The sequence below is a fragment of the Lampetra planeri genome, chromosome 65, assembly GCF_965212315.1.
Source record: "Lampetra planeri chromosome 65, kcLamPlan1.2.h2, whole genome shotgun sequence".
Lineage (NCBI taxonomy): Eukaryota > Metazoa > Chordata > Hyperoartia > Petromyzontiformes > Petromyzontidae > Lampetra > Lampetra planeri.
The window spans coordinates 3195806-3208380 of record NC_136171.1 but is presented as its reverse complement, the minus strand read 5'-3'; the positions used below and the strand labels follow the sequence as shown (position 1 = coordinate 3208380).

Here is a 12575-nt window from a genome sequence, read left to right as displayed (position 1 = left end):
GAGCGTGGTGAAGTGTGGTGAAGCGTGGTGAAGTGTGGTGAAGCGTGGTGAAGCGTGGTGAAGCGTGGTGAAGTGTGGTGAAGCGTGGTGAAGCGTGGTGAGCGTGGTGAAGTGTGGTGAAGTGTGGTGAGCGTGGTGAGCGTGGTGAAGTGTGGTGAACGTGGTGAGCGTGGTGAAGTGTGGTGAAGTGTGGTGAGCGTGGTGAGCGTCAGTGCGGACCCGTCGCTTTTGACTTTACCCTGTTGGTGCACTCGGTGCAAGCCCAACCCTCTCAAGAAATGTCGTCTACACCGAGTTCAAGAAGGGACCAAAGTATAAAATACCTTAATCTGCGAGACAAATCCAAAGTTTTGGATAGAATTGATGCAGGGAGTGTGTGTCGATGGGTACGGTGTGTGAAGAACTTGGAAAACAAATGTGGATTTTATTTTTGTATTGGGTCAGGAGAATCATTGTATATAATTCGGAATATTTGAGAATTCGGCAAGGCCAGACCCCCCCCCATATCTGTCGAATTAACAAGGGTTTAACTATACTCGAAACGTGTGACATTGATTCTAAATTTGGAGAGAAAAGCCGGAGGACCCAGAAAAAAATAGCCACCGTTATGATGATGAGAGAGACAAAGACACCCCAAACTCCAGATACACAGCAGGTATTAGGGTCAGGATCGAATGCACAATCTCCTGTATACCAGGCGAGGTGGTTAACATCTCCTAGCCACCGTGATGATGTTGATAAGAGAGAAAGAGACACCACAAACTCCAGATATACAGCAGGCATCAGGGTCAGGATCCAATGCACGATCTCCTGTATACCAGGCGAGGTAGTTAACATATCATAGCCACCGTGGGATCGGACCCACGACCTCCTGTACACCAGGCGAGGTAGTTAACATATCATAGCCACCGTGGGATCGGACCCACGACCTCCTGTACACCAGGCGAGGTAGTTAACATCTCATAGCCACCGTGGGATCAGACCCACGACCTCCTGTACACCAGGCGAGGTAGTTAACATATCATAGCCACCGTGGGATCGGACCCACGACCTCCTGTACACCAGGCGAGGTAGTTAACATATCATAGCCACCGTGGGATCGGACCCACGACCTCCTGTACACCAGGCGAGGTAGTTAACATCTCATAGCCACCACAGTGCCCCATTTACCTGACTGTCGGGGCAAGTGGCATTAGCGAGCACCTGTTAGGGCTGGCAATACGCACCAGCGAGTGCTGTGGCTCATGCATGTGCACACAGCACCAGGTAGTCGTTTGTGGCCGAGTCGACCTAGGGGAGACCCAGAATCGCTTCAGATAATTGTCGTCACCGGCGTTGGTGGCCATGAGCGGGAATCGAACTTGGGCTCACGGGGGTTGGTGGAGCGGCTGTAACCACTGCGGCACCGCTCCCCACACACACACACGCACGCATCCAGCCACTTTGTAAAACAAACACGCTTCATTAAATAATAAAGTTACATATATATATAAATAACGGTGAGCAGCTGTTGACAAACTGGTCCGGTGACTCGGCAGGTCCCCCACTGTATTCGGAGTCACAGGCCACAGTCCACATCACCTCCCCGCAGCGTTTTCCCTTCGCAGGGGGGCGAGCCGTCGCACCACAGGTAGCACAACAACAACAACCGCCATTCGCCACTAAGTGGCGGTGACGTCACCACGACGCTTGTGCCAGGCCACGTGCACCTTGAGGCTACCACGTGAAGTGTCGAACGCCCGCCGGCAGGAGGTCACGGGGCAGACCCAGGTGCCACGGGTCGACTGACCGAGATGACCGAGACGAGTGGCTGATGCACCACCTGTGCCCCCTACTGTGCCAACTTGCTGTGCTTTAGCCACCCGGCGCTCCGCTCGTTGTTGTGAGCCTGATCAACGGCCCTCACCTCGTCCTGCGCGCTCTCCGTGCTGCTGCTGCATTCATCACGGCACCCTGTCGGTCCCTCTCCGCCTCCGCCTCCTCCTCCCCTCGTCGCCATCGTCACCGCGGTCCCTCCCATCTCCTCGCTGGCGTCGTCATGACGACTGTCATCTCCAGGGCTCTGAGCTGGGTGGGAGTGGAGACACGGCGACACGAAACGTCACGGGGACACGAATCGTCACGTTGACAATCGTCACGGGGACATGAAACGTCACGGCGACAATTGCCATGGCGACAATCGCCACGGCGACACGAATCGTCATGGCGACAATCGTCACGGGGACACGAATTGTCACGGCAACACCACCACTACCACCGCCACCATAAAACAAAGATCCCCGTAAAGCCTGTAACAGACTGTAGGGGCAAGTGCTGTTAGCGAGCAGCAGCAGCAGCACCTACGAAGGCCGGCACGGCACACGAGGGGGTGGGTGGCCAGCACCACGCCAGACCGCCTTTGTCTCCCCGGTGGCGATGTTCGCTACGCACCGCACAAGCTACTCATTTGAGGCTGAGCCCAACTTGCGGAGGCCCAGGACCGGTCCAGATAATCGCCAATGGTGTTTGGCCGCGAGCGGGAATCGAACTCCGGCCGGCGGGCTCCTGGCGCAGCGCGCTAACCGCAGCGCCACCGCTCCCCACAAGCCCTGGGAATGGTTGCTCCTCTCTCACGCTCACGAGGTCCATAACGGCCGCGTCGGTACCTGAGTCCACGGTTGCCATGGAGACCGGCGCCGGTGTAGCCATGGCGACGGGACGGGCCTCCTCACCGCTGCCGCCCCCCTCCGTCTTACCCATAATGCCGCGCAGGTCCGAGATGCTGCCCTTCTCGTGATACTCGGCGCAGAGGCTGAGGATCGTTTCCAGCCGCTGGCGCTCCTGCAGGGGCACAAGCAAGTCGCGAGCCGTGGTCAGTCCACTGCTGGATGACGGACGGATATGACCGATGCCCCTACCGGGAGGCAGAGGTCGCAAACGGGTTTTGATTCCTTACCCCATACCCGTACCCGGCCGCACCAGGGTCGCAAACAAGTACCCGTACCCATACCCGGCCGTACCCGTACTCTACCCGTACTCGGCCGGGTACGGGTAAGGTACGGGTATCGGGTACCTGATTGCGACCTCTGGGATGAAGCCATGTTGCAGGCGCGGGTGGGTTGATTCTAGGAACTTGAATTGTGAGAAGAGACAAGACGTTGAGAAATGAGTGACATACAGTTACTCACCAGTGAGTGAGTGGGTGGGTGAGTGAGAGGATGGGTGGATGAGTGAGTGGGTTCGTGGATGAGTGGGTGGGTGGATGGGTGAGTGAGTGGGTGTGCGAGTGAGTAGGTGGGTGGGTGGATGGGTGAGTGAGTGGGTGGGTGAGTGAGAGGGTGGGTGAGTGAGTGGGTGGCCGACTGGGTGGGTGAGTGGGTGAGTGAATGGGTGGATGAGTGAGTGATTGGCTGCGTGAGTGAGAGGGTGGGTGAGTGAGTGGGTGGGTGAGTGAGTGAATGGGTGGGTGAGTTGGTAACTGTGTGAGTTGGTGACTTGGTGAGTGACTGGGTGAGTAAGTAGGTGGGTGGGTGAGCGAGCGAGCGAGTGGGTGAGTAGGTGGGTGGGTGAGTGAGAAAGCGAGTGGGTGAGTAGGTGGGTGGGTGAGTGAGTGAGCGAGTGGGTGAGTAGGTGGGTGGGTGAGTGAGTGAGCGAGTGGGTGGGTGAGTGAGCGGGTGTGTGGGTGGCTGGGTAAGTGAGTAGGTGGGTGAGCGAGTGAGTGGGTGGGTGAGCGAGTGGGTGGGTGGGTGAGCGAGTGGGTGGGTGAGCGAGCGGGTGAGTGAGCGAGCGAGCGAGCAAGCGAGCGCGCTTGGCAACCGCGATATGCAAAACAACACAAGCACACGGTGATTCTTCGCAGTGGGGTGGTGGTGGCGGCGGTGGTGGTGGCGGTGAAACTATCCAGGAACGGCCGTGTAAACTTTACACAGAGGCCTTTAAAAGGTGGTTTACGCGTCCCCAGCTGGGTAACGTAAACCTTGCCGGAGAGTTCGTCGCATTGCGACCCAGCGGCGTCGTTTCAGCAGGACTCGCTCGGCCCACACCACGAAGGGGCTTGGGTTCGATTCCCGATCTCGGGCGCCTCTGAGTGGAGTTTTCTGTGCGTCTCTACCCCTGTTCTGCAGGAGAGTACGAGTGAGTGGCGTTCGTATGATCCCCCCCCCCCCTGTTCTACAGAGTGAGTGGAGTTTGAATGATCTTCCCCTGTTCTACAGAGTGAGTGGAGTTTGTATGATCTCCCCCTGTTCTACAGAGAGTCAGTAGAGTTTATGTGATATCCCCCTGTTCTACAGAGTGAGTGGAGTTTGTACGATCTTTTCCTGTTCTACAGAGTGAGTGAGTGGCGTTCATATGTTCTCCCCCCTGTTCTACAGATAGTCAGTGGAGGTTGTATGAGTGATTGAGTGAGTGTGGGTGAGTGAGTGAGTGAGTGGAGTTTGTATGATCTCCTCCTGTTCTACAGAGTGAGTGAGTGGTGTTTGTATTATCCCCCCCTGTATGAGTGAGTGTGAATGAGTGAGTGGAGTTTGTATGAGTGAGTGTGGGTGAGTGTGGGTGAGTGGAGTTTGTATGAGTGAGTGAGTGTGGGTGAGTGAGTGGAGTTTGTATAAGTGAATCCGAGTGAGTGTGAATATTATAGGATTAACGACACTACATTTATTTTATGCGACCTCACCCAAAAAAAAACCCCCATTATGGATATTGGTCGCGAGAGCCCTACTTAAGGCGACGCGTCAATATGAGTATGTGCGTCGAACTTCTTTCACACCCTACGTCGCCCACAGCATCAAGCGGTGGCCGTGGCGTGGCGAGCAGCACGCTGCCTTAGCGGTTTCGGCCTGGCGACGATGGCGGGCAGGCGTGCGTACGGTTACGCTGGTTGTGGCTGTACCATGGTGTGGGTTGGGCAGAGATGGAGACCAAAGGTCGCAAACGGGTTTTGATTCCTTACCCGTACCCGGCCGCACCAAGGTCGCAAACGGGTACCCGTACCCGGCCGTACCCGTACCCTACCCGTACCCGGCCGGTACCCTACCCGTACCCGGCCGGGTACGGGTAGGGTACGGGTATCGGGTACCTGATTGCGACCTCTGGGATGAAGCCATGTTGCAGGCGCGGGTGGGTTGATTCTAGGAACTTGAATTGTGAGAAGAGACAAAGACGTTGGGAAACGAGTGACAAACCGTGACTCACCAGTGACTCACGGCCTACCCGTACCCGTACCCGGCCGCACCAGGGTCGCAAACGGGTACCCGTACCCGGCCGCACCAGGGTCGCAAACGGGTACCCGTACCCGGCCGGGTACGGGTAGCCGGCCGGGTACGGGTACGATCACACAGACGTTACTGTCACAACGCAACTGGAAAGTCAACTATTTATCTTTTTCAATGGTACAGGATTTTTGGGTTATATCAGGTAAATATATCAATGTGTCGTTCGACCCGCCGCCACCAATTTAGTGAGGTTTGTCACATAAACAGAACGTGGCAATCTCGATTTGAAGCTTTCGTGACTGCAGGAAACCATACTCTTTGTTTATTTTCGGTAGAGTCACTTAGGTAGAAAATAAAATCAAACAGAACGTGACAATTCGTCGCTAGTTCAGCACTAACTGGCTGTGTGTTGGAGAGCCAAGCCACAACATTTACAATCTGAGTACGACGTTTCGCCAACAATTACCACCACGCGACCACGGGGAGGGAGAGACGCAAACTCAAAATATACAGCAGCAGGCGTCAGTTGGGATCGAACCCACGACCTCCTGTAGATCAGGCGAGGTAGTTAACATCTCCTAGCCACCGTGATGATGATGATGAGAGAGACACGCAAACTGCAAATATACAGCAGCAGCAGGCGTCAGGGTCGGGATCGAACCCACGACCTCCTGTAGACCAGGCGAGGTAGTTAACATCTCCTAGCCACCGTGATGATGATGAGAAAGAGACATGCAAACTCCAAATATACAGCAGCAGCAGGCGTCAAGGTCGGGATCGAACCCACGACCTCCTGTAGACCAGGCGAGGTAGTTAACATCTCCTAGCCACCGTGATGATGACGAGAGAGACGCGAACTCCAAATATACAGCAGCAGGCGTCAGGGTCGGGATCGAACCCACGACCTCCTGTAGACCAGGCGAGGTAGTTAACATCTCATAGCCACCGTGATGATGATGAGAAAGAGACACGCAAACTCCAAATATACAGCAGCAGCAGGCGTCAGAGTTGGGATCGAACCCACGACCTCCTGTAGACCAGGCGAGGTGGTCAACATCTCATAGCCACTGTGGGATGGAACCCACGACCTCCTGTAGACCAGGCGAGGTAGTTAACATCTCATAGCCACTGCAGCTCTCCCGTGTAAACAAAGGTCCCCAGTATAGCCTTAACAAACTGTCAGGGCAAGTGCTGTAAGCGAGCACCTATGAAGACCGGCACGGCACACGAGGGAGTGGGTGGTGAGCAACGCGCCCTGCCGCCTTTGTCTCCCCAGTGGCGATGTTTACTACACACTGCACCAGGCACTAATTTGAGGCCGAGCAGACCTAGGGGAGGCCCACCAGGACCAGTTCAGATTATCGTCACCGGTGTTTGATGGTGGTGGTGGTTCCGTGAGAGGGAATTGAACTCAGCGTGCTAACCACTGCGCCACCGCTCCCAACGTACACACACACCACACATACAATATAGTACACACACACACACCACACATACAATATAGTACACACACACCACACATACAATATAATACACACACACCACACATACTACCATATAGTACACACACACACCACATACAATATAGTACACACACACACCACATACAATATAGCACACACACACCAGACTGCCTTCAAAGGTTTACACAGTACACGTTGGTGAGTGGCGTGGTGAGTAGCGTGGTGAGTGGCATGGTGAGTGGCGTGGTGAGTGAGTGGCGTGGTGAGTGAGGGGTGAGTGGCGTGGTGAGCGGCGTGGTGAGCGGCGTGGTGAGTTCCTTATCTTAGGCATTCCCACCCATTGAGCGTGCCTTGCCCACGTGTGTGTGAATGTGTGTGTGAATGTGTGTGAGTCAGTGTGTGTGTGTGAATGTGTGTGTGTCAGTGTGTGTGTGTCAGTGTGTGTGTGTCGGTGTGTGTGTGTCGGTGTGTGTGTGCCAGTGTGTGTGTGTCGGTGTGAGTGTGTGTCAGACGTGTGTGTGTGTGGTTGACGTGTAATCACCTTTGTGCCAAGAATGAATTCAACATTTTCCCCGTGAGTCACTGTCTGTAGAGTAATGTGTGTGTCTGTCGGTATGTGTGTGTCGGTATGTGTGTATGTCAGTGTGTGTTGGTGTGTGTGTGTCAGTGTGTGTGTCAGTCTATGTGTTCGCGTGTGTGTGTGTCAGTGTGTGTATGTCGGTGTGGGTGGGGAGCGGTGGTGCAGTGGTTAGCGCTACGCTGCGCTACGAACCCGGCGACCCGAGTTCGATTCCCGCTCGCGGCCAACACCGGTGACGATTATCTTAACCGGTCCTGGGCCTCCCCTAGGTCGACTCAGCCTCAACATGAGTACCCGGTGCGGTGTGTAAACATCGCCACTGGGGAGACAAAGGCGGCCGGGCGTGGTGCTGGCCACCCACCCCCTCGTGTGCCGTGCCGGCCTTCATAGGTGCTGCTCGCTTACAGCACTTGCCCCTACAGCCTGTTGAGGCTATAAGGGGACTCTTTATCTTTGTCTTGTGAGTGTAAACGTGTGTATTGTTAATGTACAGAGTGTATTGTCTGTGAGCAATGTGTCTGGTGAGCATCGTGTGTGTATGTATGTGTGTGTGATGTGTGTGTGTATGTGTTTGTGTCTTGGGTGCATGTGTGTGCGTGTGGCTGGTGTCTTTGAAATGTTGTGTGTATGTGTGTGTGTGTCTGATGTGTGTGTCTTTGTATGTATGCATATGGGTGTCTGGTGTATGTCGTCAGTATTTCAAGTATTTGCGTGTTGTGATTGTACAGAGTGTGTTCGTGTGTGTGTGTGCCATGTGTGTATCATGTGTGTCATGTGTGTGTGTGTGCGTGCCATGTGTGTGTGATGTGTGTGATGTGTGTGTGATGTGTGTGTGTGATGTGTGTGATGTGTGTGTGTGTGGTGTGTGTGGTGTGTGTGCTGTGTGGTGTACGTGCGTGCGTGTGTGGTGTGTGTGTGTGATGTGTGTGTATGTGGTGTGAGTGTGTGAGTGTGTGAGTGTGTAGTATGAGTGTGTGTATGTGTGGTATGAGTGTGTGAGTGTGTGTGTGTAAGACCCCTTCAGCAAGACCCCATGATACAGTGCATACCTGTAAGCCCGCAAAGTCTGTAAGGATGGCTATTGCCTTTGTGTGTGTCACACGTGTGTGTGTGTATAACCACAAGCGTGTCACACGTGTGTGTGTGTGTCACACGTGTGTGTGTGTAAAAACACAAGTGTGTCACACGTGTGTGTGTGTATGAGTCTGTGTTCGTGTGTGTGAGTGTGTTAGTGTGTGTGTTAGTGAGTGTGTGTTAGTGTGGGTGTGTGTTAGTGTGTGTTAGTGTGAGTGTGTGTGTATGAGTCGGTGTTCGTGTGTGTGTGTTAGTGTGTGTGTGTTAGTGAGTGTGTATTAGTGAGTGTGTTAGTGAGTGTGTGAGTGTGTTAATGAGTGTGTTAATGAGTGTGTCTGCTAGTGAGTGAGTGTGTGTGTGCTAGTGAGTGTGTGCTAGTGAGTGTGTGTTAGTGTGTGTGTGTTAGTGAGTGTGTTTTAGTGTGTGGGTGTTAGTGAGTGTGTGTTAGTGTGTGTGTGTTAGTGTGTGTGTGCTAGTGAGTGTGTGTTAGTGTGTGTGTGGTAGTGAGTGAGTTAGTGTGTGTGTGCTAGTGAGTGAGTGTGTGTGTTATTGAGTGAGTGTGTGTTAGTGTGTGTGTTAGTGTGTGTGTTAGTGAGTGTGTGTGTGCTAGTGTGTGTGAGTGTGTGTGCTAGTGAGTGTGTTAGTGAGTGTGTGTGTGTGCTAGTTAGTGAGTGTGTGTGTGTTAGTGTGTGTTAGTGTCTGTGTGTTAGTGTGTGTGCTAGTGTGTGTGTGTTAATGTGTGTGTTAGTGTGTGTGTTAGTGAATGTGTGTGCTAGTGAGTGAGTGTGCTAGTGTGTGTTAGTGTGTGTTAGTTAGTGTGTGTGTTAGTATGTGTTAGTGTGTGTGATAGTGTGTGTGTGCTAGTGAGTGTTAGTGTGTGCTAATGTGTGAGTGTGTTAGTTAGTGTGTGTGTGTTAGTTAGTGTGTGTGTTAGTGCTAGTGTGTGAGTGTGTGACTCACCCGGAAGAGCGAGATGCGAGTGTGAAGCGAAGTGGTGGGAGCGGAGATACTTTGAGCAGTGGGCGGGGCCACGCAGACCCATTCACACACTCACACACTCACATTCACACACTCACACACACATTCACACTCTTACACACTCACTAACACACACTTACACACTCACACACTCTTACATACTCACACTAACACACTTACATACACATTAACACACACTCACTCTTACACTAACACACACTCTCACACACACACACTAACACACACATTAACACATTCACACACACACTCACTAACACACACTAACACACACACACACTAACACACACTCACTCACTACCACACACACAGACTAACCCATATACACACTAACACACACTAACACACACACTCAAACACACACACACACTAACACACACACGCACGCACACACACATACACACACACGCACGCACACACGCGTACACGCACGCACACGCACACACAAGCACACTAACACACACGCACACACGCACATACACACACCCTCACACTAACACACACTAACACACACACACTAACACACACACACATTCCACCTCTGAACGCAGCGCTTCTTCACCTTCACTGCAGCCTCGCGGGCTCGATGAGACGAAGTGGAGCTGTCAGTGGAGACAAATAAAATCTGCACCCCCCCCAGAAAGTGCATCTCGCTCCCCCAGGGCATGCGAGATACACCGCAGGTGAAGAATAAGACGAAGACGAACTCACTGCTACAGATTGACGCAACCATTTCGTTTGTGTGCGGAGTGCTGTTGTATTGTCCTTCCACAGCACCTCCCCGATCAGCACGGTTGGCTAAGTACGGTGCGAAAGAAGTTCCACACACTCACACACACACGACAGGAAGCCGCTGGGAGCGACGCTGCACTTTGACATCTGTACACAAATTCCGTCTTTAGTCCACGTGAGCTGCGTGCACTCCAGGTGAAGAAGCACCGACACATCGACGGGATGCGAACTAAGATCACCCCCCACCACCTCCACCCCCCCCAACATCACCCAGATAACACCCCCCCACCATCCCCCCCCCACCACCCCCCCACCATCCCCCCCCCCACCATCCTCCCCCCCCACCATCCTCCCCCCCCACCACCCCCAACATCACCCCGAAACCCACCCCCCCCACCCCCAACATCACCCCGACACTGACCACCCCCCCCCCCACGACCCCCCAGAGAGAGAGGGGGGGTGAGAGAGATAGGGAGGGGGTGAGAGAGTGGAGGGGATGAGAGAGAGGGGTAGGGGGTGAGAGAGAGGGGTGGGGGGTGAGAGAGAGGGTGGGGGGTGAGAGAGAGGGGGGGGGTGAGAGAGGGGGGGGGATGACAGAGAGGGGGATGAGAAAGAAAGGGGGGGTGAGAGATGGGGAGTGAGAGAAAGGGGGGGGGGTGAGAGAGAGAGGGGGGGTGAGAGAGAGGGGGGGTGAGAGAGAGAAAAGGGGGGATGAGGGGGGGTGAGAGAGAGGGGGGGTGATAGAGATGATGACACAGCCGCGCCTCTGCTACGGGCAATTAAAATTGTCCTGAGCTCACCGCCTTGGGCGTCTGTGGTGTCGCTGTCATCATTCATAATTGAGGGGAGGGGGGGCAACTTAACTCACCACGGAAGCAAAGCTTCCACTCAATTAACTCGAGCCACGGGAGGTTGGAGGGTGGGGGGGGGGTCCAGCAACCTGCCCCTGCGAGATAAAAATGTGATACAGGTGTCTTGATGTTATGGGGTGGGAGGGCTACCGTTGGTTAATACTGGTTGGAACCTCCTGGTTACACCAGCCCACAGGGGATTATTGTGTCTGTCCGTCCGTCCGTCGTGTAGGGAGGGGCTGGGTTGGGAGGGGAGGATGGGGAGGGGCTGGGTGTGGAGGGTGGAGCTGGGTGGGGTTGGGCTGGGTGGGGAGGGTGGGGAGGGTAGGGCTGGGTGGGGCTGGGTGGGGGGTGGGAGGGGTGGAGGTGGGGCTGGGTGGGGGGTGGGGAGGGTGGGGCTGGGTGGGGAGTGGGAGGGGTGGGGTTGGGTGTGGAGGGGCTGGTCACCCCGTGGGGCCCTCATAAAACTCAACGTTTCACCTACTCACGCCGGCTTGTGCCCGCCCTCACAGTCGGGCATATTTGCGGAATACACCACGCCGCCGTTGACCCTGCAGGCCATTGACTGAGCAACCCAACGTTCCTACCAGCTCCCTCCGCAGGACAATGTGTTTATACCGCGAAGTATTGCGATGCCCTCTTCCGTGGGGGGCGAGTTTTACAAAAAAAAAAAGCGAATTAAGGAAGACGGAGAGCCATTTGTTGTTGTTCTCTCGTCTCGTTGTTGTTTTTGTTACCAAAATAGATCGCAGAGAGGGCCCGCATCACGCACGCGGAACTACACTTGTACACAGGCTACAGAAATGTCCTCTACTTAAGAACCTTCGACGTATGAACTTCCAGAGATACGGACAAACCTGTGTATCCCGTTGCCTGTTTGGACCGAGAGTCGTAAGTTCAACCGCCACGCAAAAGATGGCGATGGTGGTGGCATCTACATCTACAGAACATGAAGAACCAGTGGCATCTACATCTGCAGAACGTGAAGAACCAGTGGCTAAAACATCTGCAGAACATGACGAACCAATGGCATCTACATCTGCAGAAAGTGAAAAACCAGTGGCATCTACATCTGCAGAACATGAAGAACCAGTGGCATCTACATCTGCAGGAGATTACACAACTTTAAAGCCATTCCCCCCTGAGTGTGCACGCCGTACAACATGTTTTGGAATTGACAGACGCAAAGTTGTACTTACGAACAAATCGACTTAAGAAAATAACTGTAGAACCTGACTAAGTATAGGAGTCCCTGTATACAGCAAGCCGACAACACACACAGAATTTCTGACTTCCATAAAACTAAACATGCCATGGAATAAATCGCGTCAACAGTCGGACTCTCGATTGTGAAAGTTGATCTGATTTGCGAATAAACCCACGGGCACCTGTGAGATTTTGACGCTTTAATAACTCGTGGGGATTTTTTACCCCTTCAGCCCAAATGAATAAACTAACAACAACAAAAGCAGTTATGCATTGTTATTCTTGGAAATGTGTTATTACCAGTCACATGGTGCTTAAACCGAACAAATATGTTGCTCCGGTTAATCCCAAATCCACGCCATCGCCTCTACAGTACAGTAGTTGCAATATCATAACAGTGGGTGGCAGAGTTTAATTGATGTTGATTGGCTGTGGCTCTGCTGTCATCCCAATCAGTGAGCTGAGTTTGATTGATGTTGAT

At 53.6% G+C, this 12575-nt stretch overlaps 1 protein-coding gene across 6 annotated transcripts in view; it reads right to left on the bottom strand.

Annotated features, from left to right (window-relative positions):
- LOC144737147 (pleckstrin homology-like domain family B member 1) overlaps positions 1-12575 on the bottom strand; it is a 91416-nt gene that overhangs the window by 35030 nt on the left and 43811 nt on the right. For 5 of the 6 annotated variants that reach the window (XM_078619861.1, XM_078619860.1, XM_078619856.1 and 2 more), the window contains 2 exons: positions 2646-2820; positions 1907-2067 (listed from right to left, as the gene is read on the bottom strand). In XM_078619861.1, coding sequence (XP_078475987.1) covers positions 1907-2067; positions 2646-2820 — 336 coding nt within the window. The remainder of the gene's footprint in view (positions 1-1906; positions 2068-2645; positions 2821-12575) is intronic. The other variant, XM_078619859.1, reaches the window with a different exon arrangement.